General features: G+C 39.5%; 1 protein-coding gene and 1 pseudogene across 1 annotated transcript in view; both read left to right on the top strand.

Annotated features, from left to right (window-relative positions):
* The window catches only part of TMEM131 (transmembrane protein 131), a 220,076-nt gene that overhangs the window by 114,371 nt on the left and 89,014 nt on the right, over positions 1 to 16,691 (top strand). Inside the window, exons 7-8 of the mRNA XM_053925284.2 lie at positions 2,415 to 2,537; positions 10,096 to 10,176. Of these exons, the coding sequence (XP_053781259.1) occupies positions 2,415 to 2,537; positions 10,096 to 10,176 (204 nt within the window). The remainder of the gene's footprint in view (positions 1 to 2,414; positions 2,538 to 10,095; positions 10,177 to 16,691) is intronic.
* Positions 7,900 to 10,012, top strand: LOC112315194 (POU domain, class 5, transcription factor 1-like; annotated as a pseudogene).

Below are 16,691 nucleotides of genomic sequence, written 5' to 3'. Positions count from 1 at the left end.
GAAGTATTCCAAGTCATGAAAGGCAAGGGCCTACATCCAAGATTACTGTATCCAGCAAAGCTGTCATTTAGAATGAAAGGGCAGATAAAGTGCTTCTCAGATGTGCCTGCTCTCATGAAACTTACATTCAAGTTTACACCAAGCCATTATTATATGAAATGTTAAAGGGACTTATCTAAGAAAAAGAGATAAAAAATATCAACAGTAAAAATGACAGCAAACTCACAGTTATTAACAACCACACCTAAAACCAAACCAAAAGAAAACTAAGCAAACAACTAGAACAGAAACAGAACCACAGAAATGGAGATCACATGGAGGGTTATCAGTAGGGGATTGGGAGAGGGAGAGAGGGGGGGAAAGGTACAGAGAATAAATAGCATAAATGATAGGTGGAAAATAGACAGGGGGAGGGTAAGAATAGTATGGGAAATGTAGAAGCCAAAGAACTTATAAGTATGACCCATGGACACGAACTATAGGGGGGGGAATGTGGGAGGGAGGGTGTGGGCAGGATGGAGTTGAGTGAAGGGGGGGAAATGGGACAACTGTAATAGCATAATCAATAAATATATCAAAATAAACATACATGCCTGCTTTTCATAGTAAATATATTGTTTCAAATTTTTGTTATTTTTATGTACAATATTATTGGTTGGCTTATAAAAAAATTACTGTTTATCGAGGTTATCAAGATTATTTAGAATAATTGTTTATATGATGCTACATACTTGACATACTCTTCTGCAAGTATTATAGATACTATTCTCAATTTTTTAGACAAGAAAGGTAAAACTTGTAAGGTTAAATAATTTACCCAGATTATGCTATTAGTCAGTTGTTGAGCAGAAATTCAAACCCATGTCTTTTTAAGTACAAACACTCTTTTAGCCACTGTGTTGTATTGCCCGTGGAACTATATTGTTTAAATGCCTTATTTTACAGTTTTTGTGCTTTTGTTTTTGAACATTTCTTCTGCAGTGCCCAGAACACTTCACATTTTTAAAATTAGTGTCAGAATAAACCTTCCATATTAGACATAAGCATATCTTATACTTAGGTAGTACGAATAAGTATTTAATGGTTGTTTAGTAGGCAGTCTGTAAACTTTTAAAGGCCTATATAGATAAGTAACTGTGACACTCTATAGGTGACACTCATTTAAACATACATTTGTTCAGTAAATGAAAAGACTGTCATAAGAATATGCATACCTTTGCCCTGCATAGCCACGGTGAGCCTAGGTGGTCGTGGCCAAACGGGGTTACTTGAGGGTTGTGATCAGATTCTTCTCGAGATGAGCCTCAGTGGCCAACTGTTTCTTTACCTCCACAAGTCTTGCTCCTAAATATTTCTCGAGTCTGTCTACCTTTCTCGTCTTCAGTGCCATCTTCAAAGCTATAATCACCCCTCACTCTATTACACAATAGCCTTCTAACTGGCCTGCCATTCCTCCCCAATGCCTTTGAACATAAATTAGATTTAGTCAATTTCCCCTTGTAAATCCTTATGTTTTCCCATTGCACTTTGAGCAAAATGTAAACTTCTTACTGAGACCTGTAAGGATCTAAGAACCTGGCTCCTATATATATCTCCTACCACACCCTGTTTGACCTTGCTGCTTTCTTCTTCCTGGTCTTCAAACAAGGCAAGCAAGCCCTTTCCTGCTTCAAGCCCTTTGCTTGTACACTTCCCTTTGCCTGAATCCACTCTTGGCACTGACTTTTTCATCTTTCAGGTGACAACAACTCACGTCACCTCCCCAGAGAAGACTACCCTGGCCACCCTCTCTAAAAGAATAGTCCCATCCTTCCTCCAGCCAGTTATTCTGTATCACATATTCCATTTTTTAAACCTTTTGTTGTTTCCTAGCCTGTTTCTCATGCTGGAATGTAAGTTTCATGAGAGGAGGCACATTGTCTTTTTCACTGTTCAGTTATTCACTACTGTGTTTGTGCCTGGCACAGTGTAGGCACTTAGTCAATATTTGTCCTTTCAATAACCGGCTCATACTGTTTAGTGGACCCCAGACCTTCCCATGTGGGAGTGACCTGAGGCCATGCTTGGTATTTGAGACATGTCTGGACCCTACATTCATCTTCTGAGAGTTAGAGTATGGAAATTTTTGGAGTCCCTATTTTCTTCTCTTGTCTATCCCACATCTTCATGAAGGACTGCTATCATTGTGTTTCCAGTATATCATAGAAACTACCCCAAATGCATGTATATGTAGTAAATCAAATATGTAGCCAAATCAGATGTAGAGACTACATGTGTGCTCTTTTTAAAGGGAGTTGAGATTTTTTAAATCTAAATTAGACTCACCAGTTTTCCCTAGGTCAGTCAGTCATAACCTATAAAAATGTTAATTATAAAAGCAACTCAAATTGCTTTTTATTCCTTCTTTGAAACAGGTATTTGGTGTTGGAGTTCCGAATCCTTATCGTTTGAGGCCATTCATTGGGGCCAGAGTCCCTGTGAATAGCAGTTTCTCACCTATAATAAACATACACAACCCTCACAGTGAGCCTTTGCAGGTGAGTTGATGATGGTGATTTTGAATGAGCTTCATTTTGGTGGAAATTAAGGCTTAGCTTAAATTTTCAGTTTATTATAGTTTTCAAGACTTTAAAATAATGTGGTTTTAAATTTGTATTGAATATGGGTATTCTTCTAATGCATCTTGCTGTGGTCTAAATTTTGGATGTCAGCAATCTAGATACTGAATTTTTTGAACTGTTTTTTAAAAGATTATGGCTTCTCTGATGTTACTGTTTAGGCAGCTCTGTATTTAACAAGAGTTTTCAGCTATATAAGGCAGTTACTTTTCTTGCCTATAAGCTCTTTCCAGTCCAATATAAATTTTTAAAAACACAGTTTGTACTGACCCAGGCCAAGGTAGCTCAGTTAGTTAGGGCATCCTCCTGATAGGCCAGAGTTGCAGGTTCAATCTCTGGCCAGGCACGTATAAGGAGAAACCAATGAATACATAAATTGGTGGAACAAGTCAATGTTTCTTTCTCTCTCTCTCTCTCTCTCTGTCTCTCTCTCAAATCAATATACATTTTTAAAATTTTTTTTAAATAGTTTCTGTTTCTGAAATTAATAAAATTTTATGGCAGCCTGGAAATTGAAGTCCAGGGAAGGGTAATAGAGAATCAAGATTAAAAGCAAACTTATTTTTTATTAAAAAAATCTAACTCCTTATTTTACCCAGTCTGTTAGTAGTAATTATTTTCAAATTTGAAACTCTTCTTCACTGGTTCCTGTGTCTTCTACAATGGGCATAGCTGGTGTGACTCATTCAGATATTTTTTAAAACCCCACCCACATCCGTAGTGACTTCCAACTGTATGGCATTTGCTGCTACTGTAGCTTATCTAGTTCTGTTGTCTGTGCTGGAAGGAGATGTGGATGCTTTCCAGAATGGCTCGTGATATCCATAGCCACAACACCCAGACTTAACACTGCAGGACTTAACAGTATCTTGAAAATGACAGGCAAAAGGAAATACTATATAATGTGTTTAGTTAAAGAGTTGTGGCAACCAACATGGATTTATCATCCTAGAACCCCCAGTAGACATGTTCATAAGTAGCGGAAGGGAAAATGAGGAAAAACAAGATGAGATTTTCAGAGCCTGAATTTTATGCTAAAATAGCAAGAAAGGTTTCTCCCCAGCACTTGGCTGATACTGGGTGAGGATAGCTACTAATAAAAACACAGGGTCTGGCACAAATAATGCCGCTTTTTTATTACAAAATCATAAGCATGTAATTTTATAACATAACAGTATCACACTCAAGCACAACAGATGACATTTTAGGTGAAATGTTCAAATTGCTGTCCATCTCATGTGAGACATTCGCATACCCTCCCAACCACACTCAAGCAGACCTTATTTTGCTGGACCCTGTACTCTGCACGAATTTTAATTATTTTTTACTACATATCTTCATCACAAAAAAAGGAAAAAGCTCTTGTGTCCTGTTTGTACAGTGAAAAGTGTTTCCTCTTCATCATCATCACTTTGTCTCTTTAGGTAGTGGTATATTTTCCCTGTTCTGGCTTTTATTACCATATAAATCTATGCAGAAACCTCATAAATTCTTGCTACTTTCTTGACTACTTTAAGTCGAAGACATAAAAAAAACAAAAGCTTGTTTTCGTTCTGTCAGACCCTGCTGCAAGAGTTGGCACGCTGCTGTGGCAGCAGTATTGTTGACAGGAGAGACCTGGTTCTTGCGGATGCATGTAAAGAATTACAGATCAGCAAATCTATTAGTGTGCAATCAGTTTATTAGTGGTCCGTTCCCATGGAAGAGAACGGGACTAACTAGAGTGAGGGGTAAAAGGCAGAGTTTCAGGGCAAAGCAAGGCAGCAAAAGTAAGAGTGGCTGAAGATCAGGGTGGCAAACCCCTGGGTGGCCTGAGGCCAGGTGGCCAGAGAGCCAAGAACACCAAGAGTGCCCCGAACCCCGGAGGCAGGCAGGCAGGCAGGTAGGCAGGCAGGCAGACAGACATGCACACACACACACACACACACACACACACTACCACCACCACCACCACCACCACCCCCCCTTTGTTCTGAGGACTTGATGCGGATCCTGGCCAGCAGGATCCTGTGTTGTGGCGGCAGTAGACAAATACTCATGGACTACAGAAATCCTGTGGGGAAAAAGGGACGGCATGGCCACTCTCTAAGTGAGAGGGCAAGAGAGCTAGAGAGAGCCCAAGAGAGAGAGCCGACCCCTGCCTGGACAGGCTTTTATTGCTTTTCTAGGCATGCACAGGTTCACTGTACGTGATTACCTTTTACAGATAACAAAGGATAGAATACTGCTAATTACTTCAAAGAGAAGGATGTTACAGCTCAAGGGGAAAGTGATTGAACTGGTTACACTCCATACTTGGGAGGTTTAGCACAGACTTTAGGAACTTAAAGATACTCAGCAAACATTTGCTGCCTCAATCCAGGGTGAGGGAGTTTTAGCAAGAGCAAGTCTCATAGCAGCCTAGGTACAATGCAGGCCTGATTCCCCACGGGAGAACCTATCTGTGGGCGTGGGTCCTGTGTGCTGGACCTCGCTCCCCACTGGCTTTTCTGAGTGGGGGCTGGGCCACATTTCCCACGCGTGGAACGGTTCCCTGTAAGGACTTACACAGTTGTCTGGATAGGAGGAAAAAGTTACATATTGATTAATGGGTAAGTGTGCCAGCCTTCCCAGGGGGATGTGACTACTCAAACTTAGGTATGTCTGGGGGTCTGTTAACACGAATCCTTATCTTGCTCCAGACTCCATTTGTTCATCATGTTATAAAACAAATACATGACAGGATGCAGTTAATTAAAATTGAGACACTTTCCAAAGTTATTTATGGGCTACTTTGGGCACCGTGGACCCTTTCTCACATTCCAGGCCCTGGGATGAAAGCACAGTTTCAAGACTTTCTTTCCCAGATAGTGGAAATGCTACATAGAATTTCAGGGACTTCCCTCCTTTCTTGCTAACATAGTGTTTCTTGTGATGTTGGAACACCTGGCAATATTATCAGACCAGGCTTAGGACTACTAAGTTAGTATGTGAGACATGTCTCCTTCCTCCTCCCTGCCTCAGCTTACTATTCCTTCAGCTTAAATGAGAAAGGCATTTCCTGACAACCAGGATGCTAGACTCTGACCAGGAACAGCAGTACAGTCTCAGAGTTCTTCCTATGCTGTCTCCTGCCTCAATATGACAGAGCAGCCCAGGGTGCCCTCTCTGTGTAATGGCCAGAGCACGGACTCAGGAGTTGCTTCCTGCTGAACGATGGGGGTCCTCAACTCAGCAAGTGGTGGCCAACCTACAATTTTTTAAGTGGTCTTAGTGTCTGTGCCTTCTCTCCTCAGCTTTTGAGTCATCAGGCTATCGTTTAGAAGAATTATCTCTTTGAATTCAATACTGATTTTTTTTCTTTTGTTGATATGTAATAGACATGTACCATTATATTAGTTTTAATTGTACAATATAATGATTCCATATCTTTATATATTATGAAATGATCGCCACAATAAGGCTAGTTAACATCCATCACCACAGTTATAATTTTTTTCCTTGTGACAAAAACTTTTAAGATCTACTCTTAGCAACTTTCAAATATGCAAAACAGTATTATTAACTATTGTCCATGCTGTACATTGCATTCCCAGGACTTATTTTATAACTGCAAGTTTGTATGGAAGGTACTTTTAACCTGATAGTCCTATATGTCATACTATCATTAGTCTTGTCCTTTAATTTAAGAAAATATTGTAAAGCAAGAAATTGCATCTGATTTTTTTCATTATACAGTACAAACACATGAGTGTGTTTTCCCTGAAAAAAATATTATTTCAAACAAGTACGAAGCAGACGTCACCTTGAACTTCTTCCCTTTTAATCCAACACTGTCTAGTAGAATATTCTGGGATAATGAAAAAGTTCTGTATCTGCTCTGTCCAGTACGGTAGCCATGAGCCACACATGGCTATTGAGCACTTGAATTTGTAGCTAGGGTGGCTGAGGAACTAACTAAACATTTTATTTTATTTCAACTAATTTAAAATTAAATGTAACCACATGTAGCAGGTTACTAATGTATTAGTACAGCTCCAACCCCAAGCCCTTCCTCATAGATACTACTCACACGATCTTGGTGTGCATCTCATCAGACCCTTTTCTTTATGCATTTGTAGGCATATATTTGGGCTTCCAAAAAAAATACAAAAAACAGTCTGTGGGAATTTTAAAAATAAATTACATTCCTTACATATTGGATATCTTTTTTCCTAGACTTTATTAAATTAGGATAAATAGTCCTGGACTAAAAATCAGGAATGTGTCACATACCTTTGATTTTAGAATTTAGCCTTTTCCTCCTTATTTATTTCCCTGTTATCAGTAGTCTGCCTTTCAGCCTTTTGTTTCCAAACATTGTTATGCTTATTTCCTTAATACCTTGGAACGTTAAATGAAATAACATGTGATCTTTTCTGGTTTTTCAGAAAAGGTTCCATAGTTACCCCAAGTTAAGGTGCTATTACTATTAATGCAATCGGTACTTTACAGCATACTGATGTAAGAAATTGGAAGGCAAGTAATACTCAGAAAAAATCCTAATTCATTATTCTTTGTCCAATACATTTCTTTAACACCACCACACCCACCAGAAACCTTTAATCTTATACTAATGTACTACTTTGTTACTGCTTTGTCCTTTTTTAGGAGCCCTTGGAGAACTTTTGTAATAAAACAAGGTTTTTTACCCATTCTCTTACAACTTAACCTCAAATTTGCATTTAATTAAGATTATTTTCATTAGGAAATAGGGTTACCTGGCATTAAAGGAAAGCCTCCTGTCATAGGACCCATTCTGTTCCTAGGTCTTTCCTAAAAGAAAGGAAAGCAGACATTCATACACAGACGTATTCATGAATTATTCTTAGCAGCTTTATCTGTGATGACCAAAAACTGGAAGCCCAGATGTTCATTATTAGTTGAATGGATCAAAGATTGTTGGATATCCATAAAATGGAAAAGAAATGTACTACAAATACATACAACAACACAATGGATTTCAAAATCATTACACCGAGTAAAAGCAGCCAAACACAAAAGTACAGACTTTTGATTCCATTTATATAAAACTCTACAAAATACAAACAAATCTACAGTGGCCAAAAACAACTCAGTGGATACCTAAGAATGAGAGGGGGCAGAGGACAGGTAGATTGCAAAGTGCATGAGGAAACTGTGTGAGGTAATGGGTATATTTCATGTCTTAAATGCAGTGGTAGCTTTATACTGTATACATATGTCAGAATTCATCATCTTGTGCACTTTAAATATGTATAATTTATTGTATATTAGAGCTCATTAAAACTATTTTAAGCCCTAGCCAGTGTGCCTCAGTTGGAGCATCGTCCTGTAAACCAAGGGTTGCGGGTTTGATTCCCAGTCAGGGCACACGCCTAGCTTACGGGTTCAGTACCTGGTCAGGGCGCATGTGGGGTCAACCAGCTGATGTTTCTTTCTCACATCGATGTTTCTCTCCCTCTCTCCCTCCCTTCCTTCCCGTCTCTAAAATCAATAGACATGTCCTCGGGTGAGGATTTGTTTAAAAAGGGTGTTTCTCAACTGGTAGTCATTTCTCTTTCATTTAAAAAAACCTATTTTTAAAAATCATGCGTATAGGTACAAGCCACAGAGGCATTAACAGCACCTGTGATTTTGCCATCAGTAGAAGCCACGTTTTCATACTACATTAAAATTGTTTTGTGTATTTCAGAATAATACACTCTTCACTGTTTCACAATTATAGTAGCTGTTAGTTCCACTGCTAGGTCTTATAAATGTGTGAATAAAGAAGCACTGTGTTACTATAACAAAGTACAGAATTTAAGTGCCTTGGAGAGCCTTCCATTCACCTGGCCTCTTCCTTCCCATGGCAGGACACCTGGCTTCTGACTTTGCCTTCTTGCCCCCACCAGGTGGTGGAGGTGATGGGCCAGGAGGGCTGGAGCCAGGTTGGGTTTACCCTTGTGCCTAGCTGAGCTTCCAGGGCCCTCCCAGTGGGATGGAAATTGGGCCAGAACTTGGCCCTGGAGCCAAGGTGTGGGGGATTCCCCTTGTCCCCTGCTTTATGAGTTATGTTGGGGGATAGCCTACTATGGGCCTCAGGCTAGAGTGGGGCTAGTGCCCCAAGGAAGCCTGGAGACAACCCAGCCCGAGGGCCAGGCGGAAGCCAGGATGGAGAACAACTCTGTGGGGCCTCCCCGTAACCTTGTGCTGTTCCTCCTGGAGCTGTGAAGCTGGAGACAAACCCTGAAAAGGAGGCAAATGAGGACATGAGAGCTCTGAATGAAGACCAAGCAGTTTGCCAAGCTCTTGAAGCAGAAGAGGATCGCCCTGGGATATACCCAGGCCGATGTGGGGCTCGCCCTGGGTGTTCTCTTTGGGAAGGTGTTCAGCCAAATGACCATGTGCCACTTTGAGACTCTGTAGCTCAGTTTGAAGAACATGTGTAAGCTGCAGCCCCTCCTGCAGAAGTGGATGGAGGAAATTGACAACAAGAATCTGCAGGAATATGCAAAGCAGAGACCTTTGTGCATGCTTGAAAGAGAAGGCAAATAAGTATCAGGAACTGAGTGAGGGGCAACCTGGTGAATATGTTCCTGCAGTGCCGGAAGCCCACCATGCAGCATATCAGCCACATTGCCCAGCAGCTCAGCTGGAGAAGGACATGGTCCTAGTGTGGTTCTGCAGCCATCACCAGAAGGGCAAGCAATCAAGTAGTGACTATTCGCAAGAGGATTTTGAGGCTTCCAGACCTCCTTTCTCAGGGTACCAGTGTCCTCCTGTGGCACCTGGGCCTCATTTTGGTACTCCAGGCTGTGCTCGCCCTCACTTCACTACGCTGTACTCCACAGTCCCCTTTCCTAAGGGCGAAGCCTTTCCCACTGCCTGTCACCACTCTAGGCTCTCCCATGCATTCAAACTGAGCTGCCAGCCCTTCGAGGACAGGAGAGACCTAGGGAAAGAACCCTGAAATTGTTGCAAGGCTTTGGGACTAAGTTCTTTCTTCATTACTGAATTAGAAACACAGACGGGTTAGGGGCAGGGGGCTTGGAGAACTGGTTAGAGGGAAGGTGAAGTTCAGTGATTCTCTTCTTTTTATTCCCCACATCACTTATCACTTTGATCTTAAATAAAGAGGCCTCGGTCACACGCACAAAGAAATACAAAATTTGTATTTCTAAAATTTGATAATTTTCACAAAGTACTATAAGTGTCTTATGGGTGGGTTTTCTAAAACTCAGTATTTGAGACAACTCCACTGCTTCAAAGTTTAATATTTCAAAGTCAAACTATTTTTTTGAAAAATATCACCATTGCTTACACTTATGGGGAGCTGACTCTGCTGATATGACGTGACACTTATCCTACATTTATATCTAAATGTTTTAAAATCTTTTCTGATAAACAATTGGGTTATTAAACTCATTTCTATATAACAGCAAATCAGGTGCATTGAAGATATGACTTTTAACTGTCATGTACGTTTTTGTTGCAGGTTGTAGAAATGTACTCTAGTGGAGGAGATCTACACCTAGAACTTCCAACGGGTCAGCAAGGAGGTACCAAAAAATTGTGGGTGAGTGCTAACACATTTTTCTCTCATGTGTGATCACATGAAACCATTTTTTTTCCTTAAATACACCAGAAATTACTTAACTCTTTATCTCCTGAAAAAATATGGGTGACTTTTTAAATGTCATCTTAAATTAAATTTATAACAAATATATTTGAAAATTGGATGAGAGAGTGAGAGAAAAATAGTAATTTTTTCAAACAGCAGTGAACAAAATTGGTGGGATCTTTAACCCACTGTGGAGAAGAGAAGAGGTTTTATCTGTTTATCATAATTATATTGGTGAAGTTGTCTCTGAACCTAATCATTTATAATTTATTTACTCTAAGATTTTTTTAACTATTTTATTTTATTCTTTCTTATTGTTGTTCAATTACAGTTGTGTCTATTTATCCCCCATTACTCTCCCCTGCCCTTCCCACTCCCCACCTCCCACATTCAGTCCTTTACCCTCCCCACCCCTGTTGTCTTTGTCCATGAGTCCTTTATACATGTTACTTGATGTGACCCTTCCTCTTCTTTCCCCCACTATCCCCCTCACCCCTTCCCTCTGGTCTGTCAGGTTGTTCTTTGTTTCCATGTCTCTGGTTCCATTTTGCTTGTTTGTTTTGTTGATTAGGTTCCTACTTATAGATGAGATCATATGGTATTTGTCTTTTACCACCATGCTTATTTCACTTACCGTAATACTCTCCAGTTCCATCCATGCTATCTCAAAGGGTAGGAGCTCCTTCTTTCTCTCTCCTGCGTAGTATTCCATTGTGTAAACGTACTAGTTTTTTGATCCACTCATTTACTGATGGACACGTAGGCTGTTTCTAGCACTTGGCTATTGTAAATTGTGCTGCTATGAACATTGGGGTGCTTAAGTTCTTTTGAATTGGTATTCCAGGATTCTTAGAGTGGAATTCCCAGCAGTGGAATTGCCAGGTCAAAAGGCAGTTCCATTTTTCGTTTTTTGAGGAAATTCCATACTGTTTTCCACAATAGCTGCACCAGTCTGCATTCCCACTAACGGTGTACTTGGTTCCCTTTTTCCACAACCTCACCAGCATTTGTTGTTTGTTGATTTGTTTATATGGCCATTCTGATCAGTGTGAGGTAGTATCTCATTGTGGTTTTAATTTGTATCTCTCTGATAGCAAGTGATGCTGAGCATCCTTTCCTATGTGTCTGGGCCCTCTGTATGTCCTCCTTGGAGAAGTGACTGTTCAGGTCCTTTGCCCATTTTTTAATTGTCTTCCTGGTGTGGAGTCGTGTGAGTTCTTTATATATTTTGGAGATCAAACCCTTGTCTGAGGTGTCATTGGCAAATACATTTTCCCATACAGGTTGGTTCCCTTTTCATTTTGCTGATGTTTTCTTTAACCATGCAGAAGCTTTTTAATTTGATGTAATGCTATTTATTCTTTCCTGTATGTCCCTTGCTCTAGGGGGCATAATGAAAATATTGCCATGTGGAATATCTGAAATTTTCTTGCCTGTGTTCTCCTCTTGGACTTTTATAGTGTCACAACTTATATTTAAGTCTTTTATCCATCTTGAGTTTATTTTTGTGTATGGTGTAATTTGGTGGTCGAGTTTCATTTTTTTTGCATGTACCTGTCCAGCTTCCTCAACACCACTTGTTGAAAAGTCTATTTTTACTCCATTTTGTATGGTCCTGTCCCCTTTGTTGAATATTAATTGACCATAGAGACATAGTGAGCTCTCAGTTCTGTTCCATTGACCTGTGTCTGTTCTTATGCTAGTACCAGACTGTTTTGATTACAGTGGCTTTGTAATATAGTTTTATATCAGGTATTCTAATCCCTCCTACTTCTTCTTTGGCAAAATTGCTGAAACTATTTGGGATTATTTATGGGTCCATATAAATTTTTGAAATATTTCTTCTATATCTGTGAAATGTGTCATTGGGAAATATGTCTATAGGGATTGCGTTGAATCAATAAATTGCTTTGGGTAGTATGGACATTTGATGATGTTAATTCTTCCAATCCATGAACACTGTACACACTTCCATTCTTTTGTGTCTTTCTTAATTTCTTTCTTCCATGTTGTGTAGTTTTCTGAGTACAGGTCTTTACCTCCTTGGTTAGGTTTATTCCTAAGTATTTTATTTTTCTTGTTGCTATACCAAATGGGATTTTTTTCCTAATTTCTCTTTCTGATATTTCACTGTTGGTATACAAAAATGCTTCCAATTTCTGAATATTGACTTTGTATCCCACTGTTTTGCCAAACTCACTTATTAGGTCAAGTAGTTTTTTGGAGGCTATAGGGTTTTCTATGTATACTATCATGTCATCTGTCAACAATGACAGTTATACTTTTTCCTTTCCAATTTAGATGCCTTTTATTTCTTCTTCTTGTCTGACCACTGTGGCTAGAACTTCCAATACTATGTCGAATGGAAGTGGTGAAAGCAGACACCCTTGTCTTGTTCCTGATGTTAGTGGGAAAGATTTTAGTTTTTGCCTGTTGAGTATGATGTTGGCTTGTAGGTTTCTCATATATGTCCTTTATTATGTTGAGGTATACTCCCTCCACTCTCAGTTTGCTGAGTGTCTTTATCATAAATGGGTGCTGTACCTTATCAAATGCTTTTCCCACATCCATTGGTATGATCATGTGATTTTTGTCATTCCTTTTGTTTATGTGATGTATTACGTTTATTGATTGGCAAATATTGCACCATCCTTGCATCCCTGGGATGACTTTCAGTAGATCATGGTGTGTGATCTTTTTAACATATTCCTGGATATGGTTTGCCAATAATTTGTGAGGATTTTAGCATCTATGTTCATTGGCCAAATTGGCCTGTACTTTTCTTTCTTTGTTGGGTCTTTCTCTGGTTTTTGGATTAGGATGATGCTGGTCTCAAAAAGAGTTTAGTAGTCTTCCCTCTTCTTGGATTTTTTGGAATAGTTTCAGAAGGATGGGGTTAGTTCTTCTGTAAATGTTTTATAAAATTCTCCTGTGAAACCATCCAGTCTAGCACTTTATGGCCAGGAACTTTTTTATTACTGCTTCATTTTCACTAGTTATTATAGGTCTGTTCAGGCTTTTGGCTTCTTGATTCAGTTTTGGAAGATTATATGTTTAGATATTTGTCCATTTCACCCAGGTTTCAAATTTCTTGACATATACTTGTTTGTAGTGATTTCTTGGAATCCTTTGTGTTTCTGTGGTCTCGGTTTTAGTTTTTCCTCTTTCATTTCTGATTTTATTTATTTGGATCCTCTTTCTTTTTCTTGATGAGTCTGGTTAAAGGCTTGTCGATTTTGTTTATCTTTTCAAAGAACCAGCTCCTGGATTTATTGATCCTTTGAATTGTGCTTTTAGTCTCTATGTCGTTTAATTTTGCTCTGAGCTTGGTTATTTCCTTCCTTATACTTGCTCTGGGCTTTGTTTCTTGTTATTCCTCCAGTTCTTATAGATGTAGGGTTAGGTTGTTTATTTGAAATGTTTCTACCTTTTTTAGGTAGGCCTGTACCACTGTGAACTTTCCTCTCAGGACTGCCTTTCGCTGTGTCCCATATTTTGGGGGCTGTTTTGTGTTCATTTTCATTTGTTTCCAGAAACTTCTTTGGTTTTTCTTGTTCTCATTATTAACCCATTCATCACTTAATAACATGCTATTCAATATCCATGAATTTGAATATTTTTGAGTTTTTCCTTCAGGTTCGTTTCTAGTTTCCGAGAAAATGCTTTATATGATTTCAATTTTCTTGAATTTTTTAAGGCTTGTTTTGTGTCCTGTCATGTGGTCTATCTTTGAAAATGTTCCTTGTACATTTGAAAAGAATGTATATTTTGCTTCTTTGGGATGAAAAGTTCTGTAGATATCTATTAAGTCCATTTGAGCCAGTGTGTCGTTCTGTACCACAATATCCTTGTTGATATTTTGTTTGGAAGATCTAGCCATTGTTGACAGTGGGGTGTTAAAATCCCCTTTATAAGTGTGTTACTATCTATATTTTTCATGAAGTCCTCCAAGATTTTCCTTATATACTTGGGTGCTCCTACATTGGGTACATATGTTTACAAAATTCATGTCTTGATGGATTCTTCCTTTGAGTATTATGAAGTGTCTTTCTGTGTCTGGCTTTATGGCATTTGTTTTGTCGGGCATAAGTATTGCCATCCTGGCTTTTTTTTCCTGTCCATTTTCTCAGAATATTTTTGTCCAACTCTTCAATTTCAGTCTATGTAAGTCTTTTATTCTAACATGGATCTCTTATAGGTAGCATATGTGCAGGTCATTTTTCTTACCTCTTCAACTATTCTATGTCTTTTGATTGGAGCATTTAATCCACTTACCAAGATTATTACTGGTCGGTACTAATTCACTGCCATTTTTCCCCTTTGTACCTGTGTTTCTCTCTCACTCTTTTTCTTCATCTTCTTAAAGCAGTTCCTTTAGTGTATCTTGCAATGGTGGTTTAGTGGGAGGGTATTCTTTTAGCCTTCTTTTGTCTAGGAAACTCCTTATTTCACCTCCTATTTTAAATGAGAGCCTTGCTGGGTAGAGTAGTCTTGGTTGCAGGCCTTTGCTTTTCATTACTTGGAATATTTCTTGCCATTTCCTTCTGGCTTGTAGTGTTTCTGTTGAGAAGTCAGCTGCTAGTCTTATTGGGACTCCCATGTATGTTACTTCCTGTTTCTCCCTTGCTGCCTTTAAGATTCTCTGTTTGTCTTGGAATTTTGCCATTTTAATTATGATGTGTCTTGGAGTGGGCTACTTCAAGGGAGAGGGAATACTAAGAGTGAGGAAGAAAAACCAGACTAAGACAAAAAATTAAAAGTTGAGACAAAAAGTAAAAGAAAGGGCAGGATGGAAGAGGGAAAAACAGGCTAAGATAGGGAAAAATTAAAATTTGAGACAAAAAGAAGAGTAGGAGCAGGGAACAGTAAAATTTGAGACTTGAAATATAAAAATAGTGAAGACCAGGAGATAAAATTGAAAAATTGCAACAACTACCTTATCCACAACCAACAAGCAAAGATTGCTAAAGGTAGAGTGAGAACGCAGGGATTATTCTAAGAGTGGGAAAAGGAATGTGAGATGACCATTGACAAGAAAATTGGTTTTTTAGAGGATGGACAGGGGAGAAGGAGTATGAATGTGGAATGGAAACAAAAGAGAAAATAAAATTTTAATGAGAGAAGAGAAAAGAAGAAGGTAAAATGGGGTAAGAGAAGAGAGGAGCAAAATATGTGAACTGAAATAAACTATAATATGAAGTCTAGTGACTTAATAAGCACAAACGTGAAGGACGAGAAATGAATGTTAAAAAGCTATGCAGGAAAGACTATATCACAAATCATGGCGAAGACCACAGTGGATTTCATCTCAGTAGCATCTAGTATTTACCACTGTTTTTTCTTTCTGGATTCGCCTCTCATGGTGTCAGATGGTGTCCCAGTCTGGCCTTAGGCAGCCTGTTCAAGACTACTAGGGATCCACAGTCTATGGCTGACTTCTTCAGTTATAAATCTAGTCTTTGCGCTCAGCTGTCAGGCTTAAGCACCACAGGGCGGGCAGAGTCCCTCCTGGGGTCGGGGGGCTATTGTTTCCCCTCAGGCTGCTCCCACGTGGAGGGGAGTGGTCTGCCTGAGCAAGATTGCTGCTACAGTATGGGGAATGACTTAGCACCAGGATCCCAGAGGCTACTCTTTTCAGTTCTCTCCCCAAAGCCTCCATCCCCAGTCTGTCCTCAAGGGTCTCTAGTCCACTCTGCCCCCGCCTTTGCCTGAGCCCAGAGTAAGTGGCTGCAAAGAAAATCTATGTGTTGGCCCTTTAAACAACTCTGTGTGTCTCCAGCCATCTGTCTTTTCGCAGAGAAAAACCCTACCCCTTTTCGCAACTGGATGTTATCTGTGTACTTTTCGGGCTTTGGTGCTCTAGGCTGAAGATCCCAGCTTAGGATTTAGACCCCACACTTCTCAGGGGGGTCCAACTGGCTGCTTAATTATCCCTCCAGCACCTCAACTGCTGCCTGTGGGTGCCAAACCAGCCCTCTCATGTCTCCGTCACACTTGTATCAGTCACATAGTGCTGAAGCTGTTTCTTCTGACTGTCCGTGGTTATAAGGCTTCTCTCTCACTATTGTTCAGTTCTTTGTTCCAGATGATTTCTCCTCAATTTAGTTATAATTCTACATTGGTCCTAGGAGGAGGTTAGTGTAACTTCCACTCACTCCTCCACCTTCTTGCATCTCACATCTTCGAACTATATGCTCTAACTTTTGGTTTTTTAAATAAAATGCCCTGTGGAAAGGATCCATTCTATTTTTGAAGGTACAGAATTGAACATTCAGACTTACTGTCTGCATTTGCAGAGGAAACATAGCCAAGCCCTTGTAAGGACTTAGAAATTGCTACATTCTTAGGTGTTCCATGTCCACCTTTAATATTGTTGAATATTTAGCAGTAGTTTATATTATTGCATAGGAAACCACTTTTCTTAGAGAATAGAGAATACTACCAAATTAGTGAATATGTAGTAGCTACCT

Source organism: Desmodus rotundus, chromosome 5, assembly GCF_022682495.2.
Source record: "Desmodus rotundus isolate HL8 chromosome 5, HLdesRot8A.1, whole genome shotgun sequence".
In the NCBI taxonomy this organism is placed as follows: domain Eukaryota; kingdom Metazoa; phylum Chordata; class Mammalia; order Chiroptera; family Phyllostomidae; genus Desmodus; species Desmodus rotundus.
The sequence above is the reverse complement of the archived record's forward strand: the minus strand, read 5'-3'. Positions and strand labels throughout refer to the sequence as shown.